The sequence below is a fragment of the Onychomys torridus genome, chromosome 5 (genome assembly GCF_903995425.1).
Source record: "Onychomys torridus chromosome 5, mOncTor1.1, whole genome shotgun sequence".
In the NCBI taxonomy this organism is placed as follows: Eukaryota; Metazoa; Chordata; class Mammalia; order Rodentia; family Cricetidae; genus Onychomys; species Onychomys torridus.
The window spans coordinates 99224447-99241008 of NC_050447.1; the positions used below are offsets into that span (position 1 = coordinate 99224447).

The 16562-nt window shown below is 41.1% G+C and overlaps 1 protein-coding gene across 3 annotated transcripts in view; it reads left to right on the forward strand.

Annotated features, from left to right (window-relative positions):
• Dcdc2 (doublecortin domain containing 2) overlaps positions 1-15527 on the forward strand; it is a 208089-nt gene extending 192562 nt beyond the window's left edge. For 2 of the 3 annotated variants that reach the window (XM_036188982.1, XM_036188981.1), the window contains 2 exons: positions 8063-8365; positions 11513-12568. In XM_036188982.1, the coding sequence (XP_036044875.1) occupies positions 8063-8365; positions 11513-11617 (408 nt within the window). In that variant the 3' untranslated portion in view covers positions 11618-12568. Of the gene's footprint in view, positions 1-8062; positions 8366-11512; positions 12569-13541 lie in introns of those variants that run through there. The other variant, XM_036188983.1, reaches the window with a different exon arrangement.
• Positions 15528-16562: the final 1035 nt, after the last annotated feature.

A 16562-nucleotide genomic window follows, 5' to 3' on the forward strand; every position in this document is an offset into this window, starting at 1 on the left:
AAGCATTTATGGTGCTTGTCCAGCCCCTTGGGTAGTTAGTTTCAGCTGTGGCTACTACTACTTCAGATGTTTACACCTGCAGAACCCAATACCACTTCAAAGACTCTATGGCCAGCCCAGAAGGTACAACCAGAAAAGAGGAGTTTTGAAATTTGAACCCGCAGATTTTCCTGGCTTGTCAGTCAATCTCTGTCTTTAGCTGCTTCTTGGAGATGACCGGCAATCCCCTGCAGCTTCTCCCGGAAACCCAGCAAGAGAAAGGTCCTCTAAGTATCCGTTTTTCACATGCAATAATGTAACTCCAACTCTGCTTCAATGAGATGCGCTTATTAAGCAGAAGTGTAAGACATTTACAACCAAAGGAACCCTAGACTTGAGTCTTTTATTTTGTCACGGAAGAAAGATTAGGAGCTTCTGATTTCCCCATAATTGGCTCTAGCTGAGCACAGGGCCACTCGGCCTTCAGTGCCTTCATAAAGGAGTGTGAACCAGCAGTTCACTGGTGCTTTGTATTCCAGCCACAGAGACTTGATGGCTCACATTCCTGCTAGTGCACAGACAGCTGGGAGGGGCAGGGTGAGGGGGCCAGCACTCCTAACCTCCCTATGCGCTCACCAGAAATTGGGCTTTTAGTGGCGTTGTGTTTGTAGATTTATGTTTAATTGAGAGAAATGCTGTTAAACTTTAACTTGGAGCCTGCAAAGATTTCAGTGAAAGTAAAATCAACATGTCTCTTTTGTGCCCCCACTGATGACTTATCCCATGCCATCTACTTGCAGGAAACTGCATGGGTGTCACAGGAGCTGTCAGAGCTCCACAGGGCCTCGGTGAAACATCCCTGGCCAGTGGCAGCCTCAGTCTCACTGCCCATCTGTACCTGGGATCATGCCTCTGCATGTAATCACCATTTTTGTGGTCTTTGTGCCCTCAGACACTATCATCACCCCCCCCCCCATGAAAGTGAGCCTTGGAAAGCCGAGAACAAAAAAGCAGTACTTTGCTATCATGAAAAATTGAAACTGATTATTTCAAAATACCTCATTCAACTTGGTAGGAGATGATTTTAGTTTCCATGGGAACAGAAATAAAAACAAGCACAATAATTTCTGTACCTTCAGCGCCAATGCCTCTGCCATAAGGTACAGAAATACCTTCCATTCCAGAGTCAGCACCAAACCTGCACACATCCCTGTGTTACAGATGCAATGGGCAATACCCATGGGCCCCTTGGGAGGTCTCCCCACCTTTATTGACTCAGCTCTCCAGTTTCTAGGTGTGTTGTGTTTTCAGGATGGGACGAATGCTGTGCAAGAAAGGGTGGTTAGATAGTGTATCCTGATTAGGAAATTCTGTTTTTAGATAGCTGGAGCCTTGGAACATGAAGACACATCCCTCAGGAATGGTGATGTTAATATAATAAATGAGGGCACGTTTTTTTCCTAAGTGGGCTGGGCACCAGCCATGGGCCTGGCTGGCTTAACTGTCTTCTGTTTCTAATTTTTGATGCTTTAGTTACTGACAAAAGTGTGATGTGGCATTTCATGCCAAAGTCACTTGGACAGCCTCATCCTGTTGCGAAGTCATCTTCCAAGTAACTTCCAAGTGTCTGGTGCCTTGTTTCCATAGGATTTCAACATCCTATGTCCTTTTCTCCTGGTACTCAGTAACCCTGAGTCCATCTTGGTAGCAGCACACATACTTTCTAAAATACTTGAATGCTCCAAGGATGTAGCCAGTGTTAACAACTCCCAGACTGAGACTAAATAGCAAGATGTGATGTGGGCAGACTGGACAAAATGTACTCCAAATGCTATTGCTGGTGTCATATGAAAGAGGACGTCTGCTTTAGCTTTTCTAATAACAAATAGTAAGAGCAATTACTAAAATATATTATATTTTGTAAAATTCAGGTTATTAATACATTATTTGCTTTTTTAAAAGGCAAAAGTTGATTTTCATATGTAGGGTCTGTGGTGTGTGTGATTGTACACATGTGTATGCTATGTACATGTCTCTAACCTATTAACCTCATGTGCTCTGGGTGAATGACAAGGAGTCTGGAAGGCTGGAACTATAGAAGTTTAAATGACTTCTGCACAAGTGGTTATATTGTTATGTACATCAGCTTAATGCATATTTCAAATAGAGCACAATGAATACATTTTAAACTCCAGTAAAACAGAATTGTGTTTTATTTAGAGTGTAGTATTGTGCAATTACTCATAGACAGAAGCTAGTCCTGAAATTTCAGGATGTGTATACCCCTGGGAGAAACGATTTCTATATGAAAACCTGTTCTCTAAGAATTTGAGTCACAAAGTGACTAAAATTTGATGCAAGTATAGGGAGAGGACATGATCATGGGTAAAATGCTTTCCAAGTCACTGCTTTTGCAAATCTCTGTTTCCCTTCTTATATATGATTTTAAAAACAACCGTAGATGAGTGGTGTGACTAGAATAAAGCTTCTTGACCCAAAATTAGCATCAACAGTCATCACTTGTATTTTCTTCCAGATTTCAACCAGGGGACTGACAGATTTTAAGATAAAAATGTAACATTCTTTTAAAGAGGCCTCATTACAGCCAAATGCCTTTTAAACATGATATATTTGTGACCACGCTGCCCATATGGTCAAGAACCCTGTGATGGGGGTGTCCAATCAGGGATGACGTCTGCAGAGGAGGTGTCACTGGGTGCTGAGTGCTCAGGCTTCTGACTCAGAACCCGACGCTAAAGTTGTGGCAGTAACTGCTGGAGAGCAGAATTTTATTTTTCTCTCTAAACGCTTCATCCCAGGAAATGGTGGGGGAAACATACTGAATTCTATCTTCTTCAGGATCTGCAAATTAGGATAATAATGGTATTATTTTCAAATCATTGTTGAAGGTTAATGTGAATGTCATTATGCATATGAGATGCATAGACCATGACACCTGGTACCAGGAGAGCACTTGATAAATTGCATCTCCCTCCTCTCCATTGGTGCTTTCCCAAGGCACTGTTACCCTTTGCCTCATTAAAGACTACGACTATCACTAGTCTGTGGCAGGGGGCTTAGAGATGAATAAGAGAAGACCTCTCCTGAGGGATTTCCCGGGGGTCTCCACAGAGAAGGCTGACATTTCCCCCATCACTCTATGCCAGTATTTATTTATTGATTGATTGATTGAGGGGAGAGGGAGGCTCTATTTTTGGTTAGTGGTTTGTGTGTACATATTTTGTATCACCTACAGTTAGGGGATTAGAGAGCCCCAAAGGAATGGGCACATAGTACGGGTGCCTAGCAGCGAGTGATTCCACCGGAAGGAGCCAGGAGGCTTCATGGAGTAGGTGGTGCTAATTGTGGGAAAAGATGCACTCTCCATGCACAGACACAGGAACAGCTTGGATACTGGCTGCACAGGGGAGTGGGCTAAAGGTATTTTTGTTTGTTTCTTCCTTAGAAAGAATTCTCAGAGGATTCTCCTCACACCAAATTTCAGTCTGGGAGAGGCTGCATTCAATTTCTCTTCCCTGCCACATTATATGTTCAAGGAGGTGTGTGTGTGTGTGTGTGTGTGTGTACCCATGTGTACACAGGCAGGTAAAGGAGTACTTGGGTAGTGGATGAGTGTACAAAGTCTGCCATGACAAAGAACTACAAGCTGAGTGGCTTGAGCAGCAGGAATCTGCTCTCCCCTGGTTTGGGAGGCTGTAAGTCTGAGATCAAGATGTTGGCGATTAGGTTGTCCTGAGGCCTCTCTCCTGGGCTTGCCATATGGCTGTCACCCTGGGGTCCTCATGTGAACTTACCTCAGTCTCTGCAATTACCCTCTTTCTTTAAGGACACCACTCACACAGAGCTCAGGACCACAAATGCCATGGCTTTGACTTAGTCACCTCTCTAGAAACTGTCCCAGTATAGTCATCTCCTGAGGTTTGGGGGCTGACAGCAGTTTAGGAATTGCTGAGGGAGGCCAGCAAAACAGCTTAGTCTGAAACTGTGAGAAAATGGCGTGTATCTCTGATTTCATGTTCCTCAAAAGATCACAGTGATACTAGTGTGAGGAGCTGGAGTCGGGTTTTAATGGCTGCTTCTGTACAAAGCATCATCAGTGAGGAGAAGCAGGGCGGAAGCAGAGATGAGTTCTAGCTCTGCCCTTTCAGGGGGAACTTGCATCTCTTTATCTTCTAGGATGTTGGAAGGTGTTGTTGACTCTGATCCCAGTGAGTCAGGACCCTTCCCTTCTGTCTCATTCTCTACCTCGGGGATAACCATGCTTGCATGTTGGGAAGTGAAATATAAGCGCGCTGCCTGGGGCTGTGCCTCACTGGCCTCGCCAAGGTGGGGAACTGTGTCACCTGAGGCCCTGTTATTCCCGAAGTCGTCTTTGCTCTTGTTTTCTGCAGCCCATCTCCAGCTTTAGGAAGTGGACAGCACTTTATTGCCAAAAATGTATGCCCTGATCCTTGAAAGCAAGGAATAACCAGTGTTTCTGGGAGGGAGGCTGATGAGCTTTGAAAATTGTGCCTAACCATTCCCAGTGGGCCTTAATCATATGCCAGCTTGCATTTTAGCTGTATAAACTCACAGGAAGAAAAACCACTAAGTGGCTTAATCTCTTTTTTTATTACATTTAAAATTTTATTTTTATGTGTGTGCATGCACAAGTGTGTGCCACCGTACATGTGTAGAGATCTGAAAACTACTTTTGGGAGTGAATTTTCTCCTTCTACCATGTGGATTCTGGGGATAGAACTTAAGTACTCAGGCACCTCACTTAAGTACACTGAGCAACCTCACTGGCCCAAATTTCTTAATCTGAACGTCACTTTGTTTCTATATGTGAAAGAAAACATATAACTCTATGTGAACCCTTAGGAAATGTTCCATTCATACATTAGTGCAAGCCCTGTACTCTTGGTTAACCACCCTCGTGTAGGGGGAGGGCATGTTTCTTTACAGGACCTTACCATCATTTAGATTTTCTCTCTCTCTCCCCTTCCCCTTTCTGTGTGTGTGTGTGTGTGTGTGTGTGTGTGTGTGTGTGTGTGTGTATAAAGCTGAGTGTTCCTTCTGGGATTGTGATTGATGTATACACTAGAAACATCTTTAATAATTTAATGTCTGCTTCAAAGGCGTTTACACCAAAAAAAAGCACATTGCTTTTCACTTATTAATTACAGATCTGTCACAGCAGAGGTTTGATGTGTGTGTGTGTGTGTGTGTGTGTGTGTGTGTGTGTGTATTTTCCTGAATGGCAGAACTATGGTAATAGTAAGTTTTATTCCAGACTTGGGGTATTTTAAAGGATTATAAGCCTTTTAACTAATGTTACCATCTTATTTAAATTGATCAAATTGCTATTTCAGTATCAAAATCCTGCGTCTTTTTAAGTTGTGCTAGGCAGCTGTGGCTTTATTTGATGACTACTAAGTAGCCATGCTGGGGAAGTCTAATTGAAATAATGAGAGGAGAGCATAATGCTGATGGCTAGTGATGGTGATGATGGCGGGGACCAGATGCTCAGAGACTAGGGACACACCAGCCCTCTGTAAAGAGGAAAATTAAAAGTTTGAGAATTGGTCAAGGAAAGAAGTTAAGACTAAGGGGAGGAAAAATGATAATGTTCTCATTTACAATTAATTATTAGTTATAAATCCAGATGTCAGGAAAATAGATTTTTTCCACTTACTTGTAATCATCTTAATAGACTTTTACAATTACTCAGAAAAGAGAGGACTGTATTTACATCCCTAAACAATTAAGTTATGAGCTTTTTCTTTATTTTTATGAATATGTTATCTAGACACTCCCCTCCCCATGTAAGGAGAATTGTTCTGAGGCCCCAAGGCCGGGAAGTTGCCCATAGGGAAGAAGTGATAGAGAGCTGTCATTGACCTTAGGAGGTGGGGTTGTTGATGCAGTGAAGCTTGAAAAAATAGGAAGATGTTCCAGCCAAAGCAATCTCATAAGCAGTGCACTTGAACAGCTTCTAAGCTACCCATGTGCAATTACTCTATTGCCTGAGAAAGTCTGCAGGATCCGGCTCTTTTCAGTTGTGAGCACTGTAGTGTTTCTCTCCAATACTTCTTACAAGACTCTGCCCAACAGTCCTTATAATGTCCACCCTGGATCATGCCAGGGGACTCTAGAAAAGGCACAGAGATGTTTGGTTTTCAGGTTGCTAACTCTTTAAACAGCACAATCAGTGAGGCACAGTGTGGATGTCACTTTCCTTGGCCACTAAAAGCACACATGACTGTCTTCCTGGTGGCATTAGGTGAGGGGTGCAGCCTCATCCTGCGGTATTTGCTTAAGGTGGGAGCCAGGACTTTGTGCCAGACTTTCTGGGCTCAGCCCTCGCCCAGCTTGGCCTCTTGCTACATGGTGTTGTGGGCACTGAATTGGTCAGTATTTTTCTCACTCATATGATGGTGGCAAGAAATGTATCATGTGGGACTTCTGTGCTGGCTTTTGTATCAGTGAGAGCTCTATGACCCTGTAGATTCTGTTGGGAGGCATTGCTGTATTGTAGAATATTATTTTAAGAAGTGTTACATTTGCTTATGCTGTGGTACATTCGTTTTTAATGATGCAGAGATGTGTTGCATTCTTTTATGTTGCATTTGTTTAACTCTGTGCAGCTGTGTTACTTTGCCTGTCTAAACCACCTGATCGGTCCAATAAACAGCTGAATGGCCAATAGCAAGGCAGGAGAAAGGATAGGTGGGGCTGTCAGGCAGAGACAATAAATAGGAGGAGAAATTTGGGAGGTGAGGATCAAAGAATGAGAAAAGGAAGAGAGGAGGATGCCAAGGGCCAGCCACCCAGCCGCACAGCCAGACTTGGAATAAGAAAGAAAGAAAAGATATACAGAAATAGAGAGAGGTAAAAGCCCAGAGGCAAAAGATAGATGGGATAATTAAGTTAAGAAAAGCTGTCTAGGGGTTGGGGATTTAGCTGAGTGGTAGAGTGCTTGCCTAGCAAGCACAAGGCCCTGGGTTCGATCCTCAGCTCCAAAAAAAAAAAAAAAAAAAAGCTGTCTAGAAATAAGCCAAGCTAAGGCCAGGCATTCACAAGTAAGAATAAGCCTCTGTGTGTATTTATTTGGTAGCTGGGTGGTGGGCCCCCCAAAAAAGCAAAGAGCCAAAAAAGTAAAAAAGCGTCCAACAACATTGCTGTCTTGAGCCTAAGTGTTCTAAACTGTGAGTGTGGAACACATTTATCATCTTCAGTATCTTTGAGCCTTATTTCTCACTTTCATCATGTACAAGTTTTCCATCTCTTTGATTTGTTTGTAAACATTCTTTTTAATGCTTCTATATATGGAATTGTTTTAGTAATTTCTTCTTTAGATTATTGGTAGCATATAGAAACAATCACTTTCACATGTGATATATCTTTCTTTCTTTTTTTGTTTATATTTTCTGAGTCAGACCTTGCTATGTAGTCCTGGATGGCCTGGAACTTGTCATGTAGGTCAGGCTGAACTGGAACTTTTAGTGATCCTCATGCCTCTACTTCCCGAGTGCTAGGGTTATAGATCTGTGCCACCGCATTTTAGTCTCTGCTGTGTTTTGATGACAGTGTTGCCTTCTCCTAGCTTCAGAGGTGTGTGCCTCAGTGGCTCACTCCATTGGGTGTCTTTGGAGAGAGGTGAGCAGAGGGTGTGATGGGAAATGGGAGCTGCTAGGTCTCCATGGAGACTGGAATTTTGCTCCTCCTCTGTTACTGAATCCACATACTTCCCAGCTCCACTTCCTGCCTGGCATTTGCCTCCTGTGGATGTCCTCCTGGGCAGAACACTCAAGGTAGTTCATACTGAGTGTTGGTGTTTGACCTGAGCCTTGCTATTGATGACACATGCTAGAGTTTTTCCAGCCCCTAAAGAACACTGTAGTTTTCTTCATTTTTAACTGTACATTTAATATCATATAGCCAACTTGAAGTAGGAGAATAGGCTTTTGATAGGAATTGGACATCATTAGTAGTGTACATGTTTGAGCATAGTTCTGTGGTGTGCAGTGGAGGAGCCCTGTCACATTTCTTTTACCCATTGTTTCCTTTGCTCCGTAAGAGGCCAGCAGAAATAGTTGATGAGGAAGAAGATGGCGAGAAAACAAACAAAGATGTCAAGCAGAAAGAAGACTTCTCAGCAATGAATGGTGACGCTGAAGATGGAGAGGGTAGTGAGGCTGCTGATGCCCCTAAGCAAGAGGAGGAAATTCCAGACCACGGAGGGGAGAAGGCAAGTTCCTCTCGGGTAAATGGTGTCACTGATGAAGAGAATGGTGAGGAACTGGACCAGGTTACTGAGGAGCTTCAACCAGCAGTGGATGAGGAAGGAAAGACTGAAGGAGACAACAATGGACAAGATGAGGTACTTGTATTATTTTGGCTTGCTTGTGCATAAATATGTGTGGGCACATGCCTGCACACACACAAACATGCTTAGGAAATTAGCTAAACACTTAGATTCTGCAACAGAACTCTTTATTACCGGTAGAGTAAGGAACACTGAGCTCCATTTAATTTCAATTTTTTACTTATTTCAATCAATTAACAAGTATTGCCATGTACATTTGTTTCATGCACTCATCTATCTACCCACTTATCTATCCACTCATCCACCTACCCATCTACCACTCATCCACTCTCCAGGCTATGACCAGGGAAGAACAAACTAGAAAATGGTATTGAGCTCAGTAAGACATTGAACCCATTTAAAGAACATCATGGCCATTAACAGGACTTCTTTGTTCTTTAGATAAATTAAAGTCTAGTTGTTTAGCCCACGTTAAATAGATTAATCAAGCATTCAGCATACTGGGTACTGGTTTGTTTCACTGCAGCAAAGCACAAGAAAGTTTAACAGCAGAGTAGTACCAAGTATTCTCATGGCCAAGCTTTAACAGTCAGTCATTCCAAAACTACCTGTGGTCTACTGTGCACTTCTATAAAGCTTCTTTAACATGTAAAGGAAAACACTTGGCATATCTCACATTTCATGTTTACACAAGGTAAGATTTTTCACAGCGTGGCCGTGTAAGACATACAGAACACAATTCCTCATAAAGAGCTCAGGATAGTCCTCCTGATTCTGTATGTAGCTCTGCTGATGTAGCTTTTGATGAAAGCTTACAACGTGAAATCAAAGTGCAATTCTACATGGGGCTCAGTAGGAAGATCCTGGTATGCAATCTTCCAGTGGTTTAGTTTAATTCAGTGTATGACCTAGTTAGACTTCACAAAATGCAAGGTTTGTAAAAATCTTCCTGTAATTTGCAACAACATGAATAAGGTCAGAGGGCATGATGTTCTGTGAAACAAACTGACACAAATACAGTGTGAGCTCCTGTATATAAAAAGCTGAATTTATAGAAGCAGAGAGTAGAATGAAGGTTACCGGGGACTGAGGGTTGGGTCTGTGGTGGTGTTGGCCAAAGAACAGAATGTTTCCACTCTGAAGAATAAGGTCTAAAGCTGTGTTGTCCGGCATAGTGACTGTCCTAACAACATGTGCTTATACTAGAGGAGTGTTCCTATTCTTACACATAGAGAAGGAAACTGTGAGGTAATGCAGATGTTAATGAGTTCAAGTTAGCCATTCCGCAATGCACATGTATTTTAGGACATTATATATTATGTCATAAGCATATTTTTCCAGTTAATATAAATCAATTAAAAAGCTAAAGTTAAAAAAAGGCTTTTGATAGGAATTGCACATCACTTAAGTTTAGAGTTATATAACTTGGCAAGGGTCTGAAGCATGAGTGTCTGTGGTATATAACGTCACTGGTGAGCCCAATTCTTGGGTGCTCAGGTAAATGGCTCACTGGAGACTTTAAGGACCAATCAAATGTCCAAGATGGAGCAGTTACTCACCAGGAGATGGAGTCTTACATGATTGTCTGCTCTCTTTCAATGATTGTATATGTTATCTTCATTTGCCCTCATGCATTAATATACATATACTCCAAGTGTACCAAGTGTTTGAACATCTAAACTTGCATGTACTGTAGGTTAGAGGCTAACAATGGACTTTTATAAAAGGATTCCTTACTCACAAAGGACTAAAAATTCAGTTTGCATGTAACATTTTTGCCACATGTACCAGTTCTTGTGCAATGTGACAAATAAATATAGCAAGAAACAGACAGCAAATACACAGTAGTGACTGGCACTGTAGGGAACAGCAGGAAATAGAGGACAGATACACAATAGCAATTGCTATCTACTGAGACTATGAATTGGTACTATATTATAATAGCATTTGAGATACTTCACAAGGAAGCAATGTGAAATAAAATGTAGACCTGGAGACATACATACATAAACATAGATAGGTATATACCTAAATATATATACATGCATATATACACATATAAGCATATACAGGCAAATATTCATATATATATATTCACTGACATAAATGCTTTCATAGATACATATAAGCATTTTACATATACACACATATCTGTATACATGCACACACATATATACACATATCTATATATACACATGCACTCATACATATAAACATGCATATATACTTACATGTATATATATATCAACATATGCATTTCTGCATATGTATGTACATGCACACACATATACTTGCGTGTTCACATGCATATATACATATATACATACACACATACATATATATGCACACACACATATGTATTTCTTTTCTCTTTTTTTTTAGCATCAATCATGCCTGTGGGGTTTAGTGATCTGGAGCTATTCTTGTCCCTGAGACTGGGGGCCCTTGTGAGGCTGTGAAGCGTCCAGAATTTCATGGGCTGTAGCTTGAAAACTGGCCAGTTCTCCTCTCACTCTTTAGCAGCAGCCTCATGGGTAGATGAATTATAAATGAGATAAATGTCATTGGTAACAGGAGATGTGCAAGGGACAATGGCTGTTCCTGGGGAGAAGTGCCTCTATGCTCTGGTTTTATATCCCGCTCTTCCCTGCCAGACACTGGTACTCTGTGGCACTCGGCATCATGCTATGAATCTGCAGATTCTGGTGGAAGAGGATCATAAGGAGTTGAGAGGGCTAGTGAGACATGGAGGTGAAACTGAGATGCTGTTCCTTCCCTCACTTTGGAAATACTTAACCGAAAAGGGTAAATCCACCTTTGAATGGAAAAACTGAAAGAGACGCAGAGGAAGAGAGAAAATAATCCTGCAACATAAGAGATGACACTCTGCCTCAAACCTAACATGCAGTTGAGGGTGGCCTCGAACTCCTGATCTTCTGCTTCTGCCTCTAAAGTGCTGGGATTATGGACATGTGCTGCCACACCCTGATTTTAAAGCACATTTATTGGTCACATGAGGTGTCAGTTCAAATAAAGGGCTGAAATAGCAAGCTGGGGGAGATGACTGACTGAAAACAAGGGGGCCCAAGGGATGGTTTGTAGTGGAGTACTTACATGACTGAATGGGGCATTTATGTGAACTTTATTATCCTCATAAAACAAACAGGTAATCATCATTGTTTTGGTCTATTTTTCTTCCAGGCTGGCTTAGATGCTCAAAGACCACCAAGACCAGAAGTGACAGTCACTAGTCCTCAAGAAAATGAAGAGAATGAACAAAACAAGGACTCTTCTGCTGTGGCATAGATGCTTTTAAAGCAGGAACTAGATGGGATGTAAGAGCATGCAGGGATGTAATACTTGAGTAATGAACACAGCATCTCTGTTAGGCAGAACGTGCTAATATGGTGGGACACTACCTGCTGGATTTGAAAAATAGAAGCTAAATGGAAGGTTAGGTAATTTGTAGCTCAAAGCAGAATGACTTATGTTTATGACAGATGTTTAAAAAATTCCGTTAGAAGAATCAAATAAGAGAGACAGAGGGGATATGTACCTTAAGATAGTTGACAACCTGCATTTGTAAAGAAGAAAGACAGGGGCTAGCTCCCATTGGATACTATATTATAGACTTGGAAGCAAGAGTATTGGCAGCTTGTTCTAAAGCATTTATCTAGGAACATATAGACTTTTAAAGAATTGATAATAGGAAAATATGTATTATGTTCTTAAAGCAATAAACTGTTGATTGAACGAAATGCAATTTAGTTTCAGAGATAATTTGGAGATGGCAATAGATCCAAATACTCTGAAGCCGTTGACATTCCTTTCTTCCTCCAGCCAAGGTCCACCTTGGTCAGAGTCCAAACACAGCCCAAGGTGACTCTGGAGGGAGGAAATGCTTCTCCAGGGCACTGGTGATTCTCATCAGGTGTGTCTGCTGAGGCACACTCTCAGGCAAGAACCAGAGAGTGAGATAAGGAAATCCTGTGATTTTCACTGGTGTCTAGTCTGTCTGTACCAGGAACAAACTTTCTGCTTCCTATATGCTGCTGGAAACCCAATATTGGTTGAGATTGAATTCTTTCCAGGATTAAAAAAAGAGAACATTTTACTAAACACAAGGGAATAGAATAGGGAACAATGGAAGTAGATTTCAGACACCCAATTCCTTCACTTCCTGCCATGCTTCTGTCAGGATGCCATGGTTGCATAGGGATATCATGTCTGTCCATCTGTCCATCTATCTATCTTATCTATCTATCTATCTATCTATCTATCTATCTATCTATCTGTCTGTCTGTCTGTCTGTCTGTCTGTCTATCTGTCTATCTGTCTGTCTATCCGTCTGTCCATCCATCCATCTATCCATCCATCATCCATCCATCCATCCATCCATCCATCCATCCATCCATCCATCCATCCAGTCTCCTAACTTATTAGACTTTCAAGCAGATTTTTAGCCTTTTTTAGCCTTTCAAGCAGATTATTTTCTATAAATTTAGATTCCATCTGATGGAAATTGGTGAAAAAACTTAGTTTTTCCATAGCTCCTGATTTCAGTTTGTGGATGGACTAAAATAATGTGCCTTCACCTTGTGAGGTATAGATGAGGAAAAAGATAATTGCATTAGTTTGATCATAGCAGAGATGATACACCTCTTCCCTAAATATAGAAATATTATGTATTTCTCATTTTAAAGAATATGTTTTTACTCATGTAGAAAATTCAAACTGGAAAATTTTAACTTCTAGTGCTTTTGTAAGATCCTTTGCTATTGTAAGTCCAAAAGATTATTTTCCTCTACAGATTTCACAACCAACCATCTGGGATCAAAACAGTTGCAAGTTATATATACTAAAGAAATACAGAAAATAGATACATTTTCCCTCAAAAGCTATTTTGATTTTTCCATGAATAGAATATATGAACAGAGCTTATGATGTCACAGTATTTGAGAGACATCATGACACAGGACCCGGGAATCTGGGAGGATGGATTTTAACTGGGACACAATCTGGGTTGTGCTTTCTCTGTACAGGCTTACTTTCCCAAATCTGACAGTGTGAAACACATGGACTGCCAGCAACCATCTTGCCTGCTAGGGAAACAGAGAAGTTGGTCTTCTGATGTGAAATACTGGGGTCTGGGGTTGATGATTCAAATATTTTATAAAAATTGAATGTAAGAAATTTTAACTAACTTTCAAACTGATTCTCTTTCTTGCAGTGATGGGCATTTCTCCTTAATGGAGCATCACTCTTTGTTCCCGCCTTTTCTCCATTTCACTGCGATTCTTAGACTCCAGGGTCCCTCTTGACAGCTGCCTTAATGTGAGGCACAGCACTGATATTTTGCATGAGAAATAAACTGAGCTTTTAAGAACATTTCAAGAAGGTTACAGGCATAATAATGGCCATAAAATGTTGAAATAAATGAGGACATCATCTTCTCCTGTGCATGTATTTTAATACCTGGGACCCAAACATGTGACTCAAATCAAAACCATCTCTATATGTTGTCTAACAAAACATGTAATCAATTATCCATTGGGAATTACAACTGTAGGCATAACTCTGAAGTGATCTTAACAGAAGTTGCAGGTCCGTTTCCCTCTCAAAAGTGGCAGTCTCCTCTATGGAAATTTGGTACCTATGACTGGTTAGATCCACAAGTAAGTGAGACTTACTGACAGATTTGGGAAGCGTGTACAGAGCATATGAATGAGGTCTTGGTAAAGGGTCGTGCCTTGTTTATAGAGAGGGCACTTGGATATATGTCCAGTGTATTGCTTTGAGGTGTCAGTTCTTTGCAATTCCTTAGTTTTAATTTTATGTCATTGTTGCCTTAGCCGTATTTCAATTTTAAAGACACTTACGATCACTGGTTTGGTGGTGGAATTGGGACATTGGGAGTTTTGCACTTGACTGGAAGTGACTTTGACATCACCCTCAGGTGAGGAGTCTGTTACATGCTTGGCATCTGTTGAAATCACCATTGCATGCCCATCAACTTCCTGCTACTATCACTACAGGGCAGCCCCTGCTCTCTGTCCTCCTGGGGTCTTGAGGAGACATGTTATTTAGGATGTTTTTCTTGTATTTTATGTTTTAATGTCAGAATGCCAGACTCATGGGAAGAACATGATATGGTTATGTCTCCAGTTGTATTCTGAAAGGGTTAATTCTTGCTATGGTGTCTAAACACATACCACATCATACATATGGCTTAGAATCTGTCACACATCCCTGTAGGTGTGGAGCTGTGAAGTGACACTGATGTGTTTTATGCCATCTCTCCTAGGGGAGGGCTCAAAACCCAGAAACCACATGTTTTTCTCTAGAAGCTGGCGAAATGGCTCAGCAGCTAAGGTGCTTGCTGCCAAGCCTGATGCCCTACACGGGCGGGCATGCACGTACACAAAGCTCCCCACCCCCACAGCTGAATAGATACATATAAACACATTGTTTTCTTTAGAATACCCTGCCTTCTACACAGAGGATGAATTTTACTAATTTAGAGAAGATCAGTGTGCTTAATGCTGAGGCTGCAGTTGGACACAAGAGGCTCACACCTGTAATCTCACAACTTGAGCTGGATGGAGAATCAAAAGTTAAAAGTCATCCTTGGCTACATAGTGTGTTTGGGGCTGGCTACCCTTTGCAACTTGAAAACCTGTCTCAAAAACCCACCAACCAACCAACCCATCTACCTACCCGCTCAAGCTAAATTTGCCACTGCAGAAAAAATCAGAAGGTATATTCATCACATTACCAGAAGGTACATTCAACATGTTAATCATGTCTTCTAAAGAATCAATTCTGTACTCTTATTGATGTTAAAGTAGCAAAGCAAAGTGAATAGGTAAATGAATCACTGAGTAGAAAGCTCCTCATCTGAACTGGTGCCAATCAGAACAAAACAGAAAACATAATGTAGATACTGCATATCAGTACTTCTGCTGGTGCCGCCATGCACTTTCAGACATTCGGAAGGGCCTCCTCAGTGATGTTTGTATAGCAAGGCTCTCCCATGGAGAGAAACTGTGCTGGCAGTGTGAGAACAACATGGAGAGCCTACTGTTATCCTGGTGTTTTAATGTTGCTTTATTGAGAGCAAGAGTTACACTATTTTTCCCATATAAGAAAGTTACCAACATTATGTAAACTAGGCATGATGGCACATGCCTGTTACCCCAGTGCTCTAGAGGTAGAGGCAGAGGGATCAGAAATTCTAGGTCATTCTCAGCTACCTAGTGAGTTCCAGGCCAGTCTGAGCTGTAAGCGATCTGCCTAAAACAAAAAAAGGAAGAGATGCTAAAATTAGTTTTAGTCACATTTTAAAATGAGAGATATGTATTTTGTTTCCTAAATTGATGACAGACTACAGCTTGTGCAGCATCATAAAGTAGTATGTATACTATCTTGTGGGTGGGGAGAAAATTCAGGATTCTTCTTGTGTCCAGAAACCAGGTACAACATAGTGTGACTGTAATACAATGTCACCTCGGGGTGGAACCAGTTTCTGAAGGTTAGTCTGTTTTTCTAACCAGAGACCCCTGGACTTCCTTGTTACTGAATGTTATGTTCATAAACATCATAAGGTTTTTGCTTTTGAGAACTACCCCAGTACATAGATAAGTCTGGCTTTTGCATTGTATATTTTACCCATCAAGTCTGAAAGACAGGGAATGAAAGAATGTCCATGTATGTTGAGGAGGAAATAAATTATTGTTTTTTATTATTTGTATTATTGTTATAATGCTGGTAGAAGATCTGGAATTAGGAAAGAATTAAAAATAATAATAAAAGAAGCACTTATAAAAACCAGAGGGAGCTAGTGGGCTCTGGTCGTCTGAGCGAATGGCTGCCCGGCTGTGCTCTGTGAATAGGACCAAATGAATTCTGTGCAGGTTTATCAGCTTGAAATGCATTGTTCAATCGAATGTTTCAGTTTTTGTCAAAAACTGGGAGTGATCGTGACCAGCTTTAGAAGACTGCAGGAGGTCCTGTCACTTTTGTGTTTTCCTTGCATCTGAAGTTGTTGACATGCACATAGTAATGGGTAGTCTTTAATGTACTATGTAAAGATAAAGTTAAGATCATCATTTCTGTAGCTTTTATTATATTTAGAATATCTCTATGTCAGGAAAAGTATGTGTTTTGATTGAATTATGAGATGTACCTTTCATTTCTGTGTCAGAGCACATTCTAAAATGCTTATGTACCCTGCCTGTCCTCTGAGTAGATG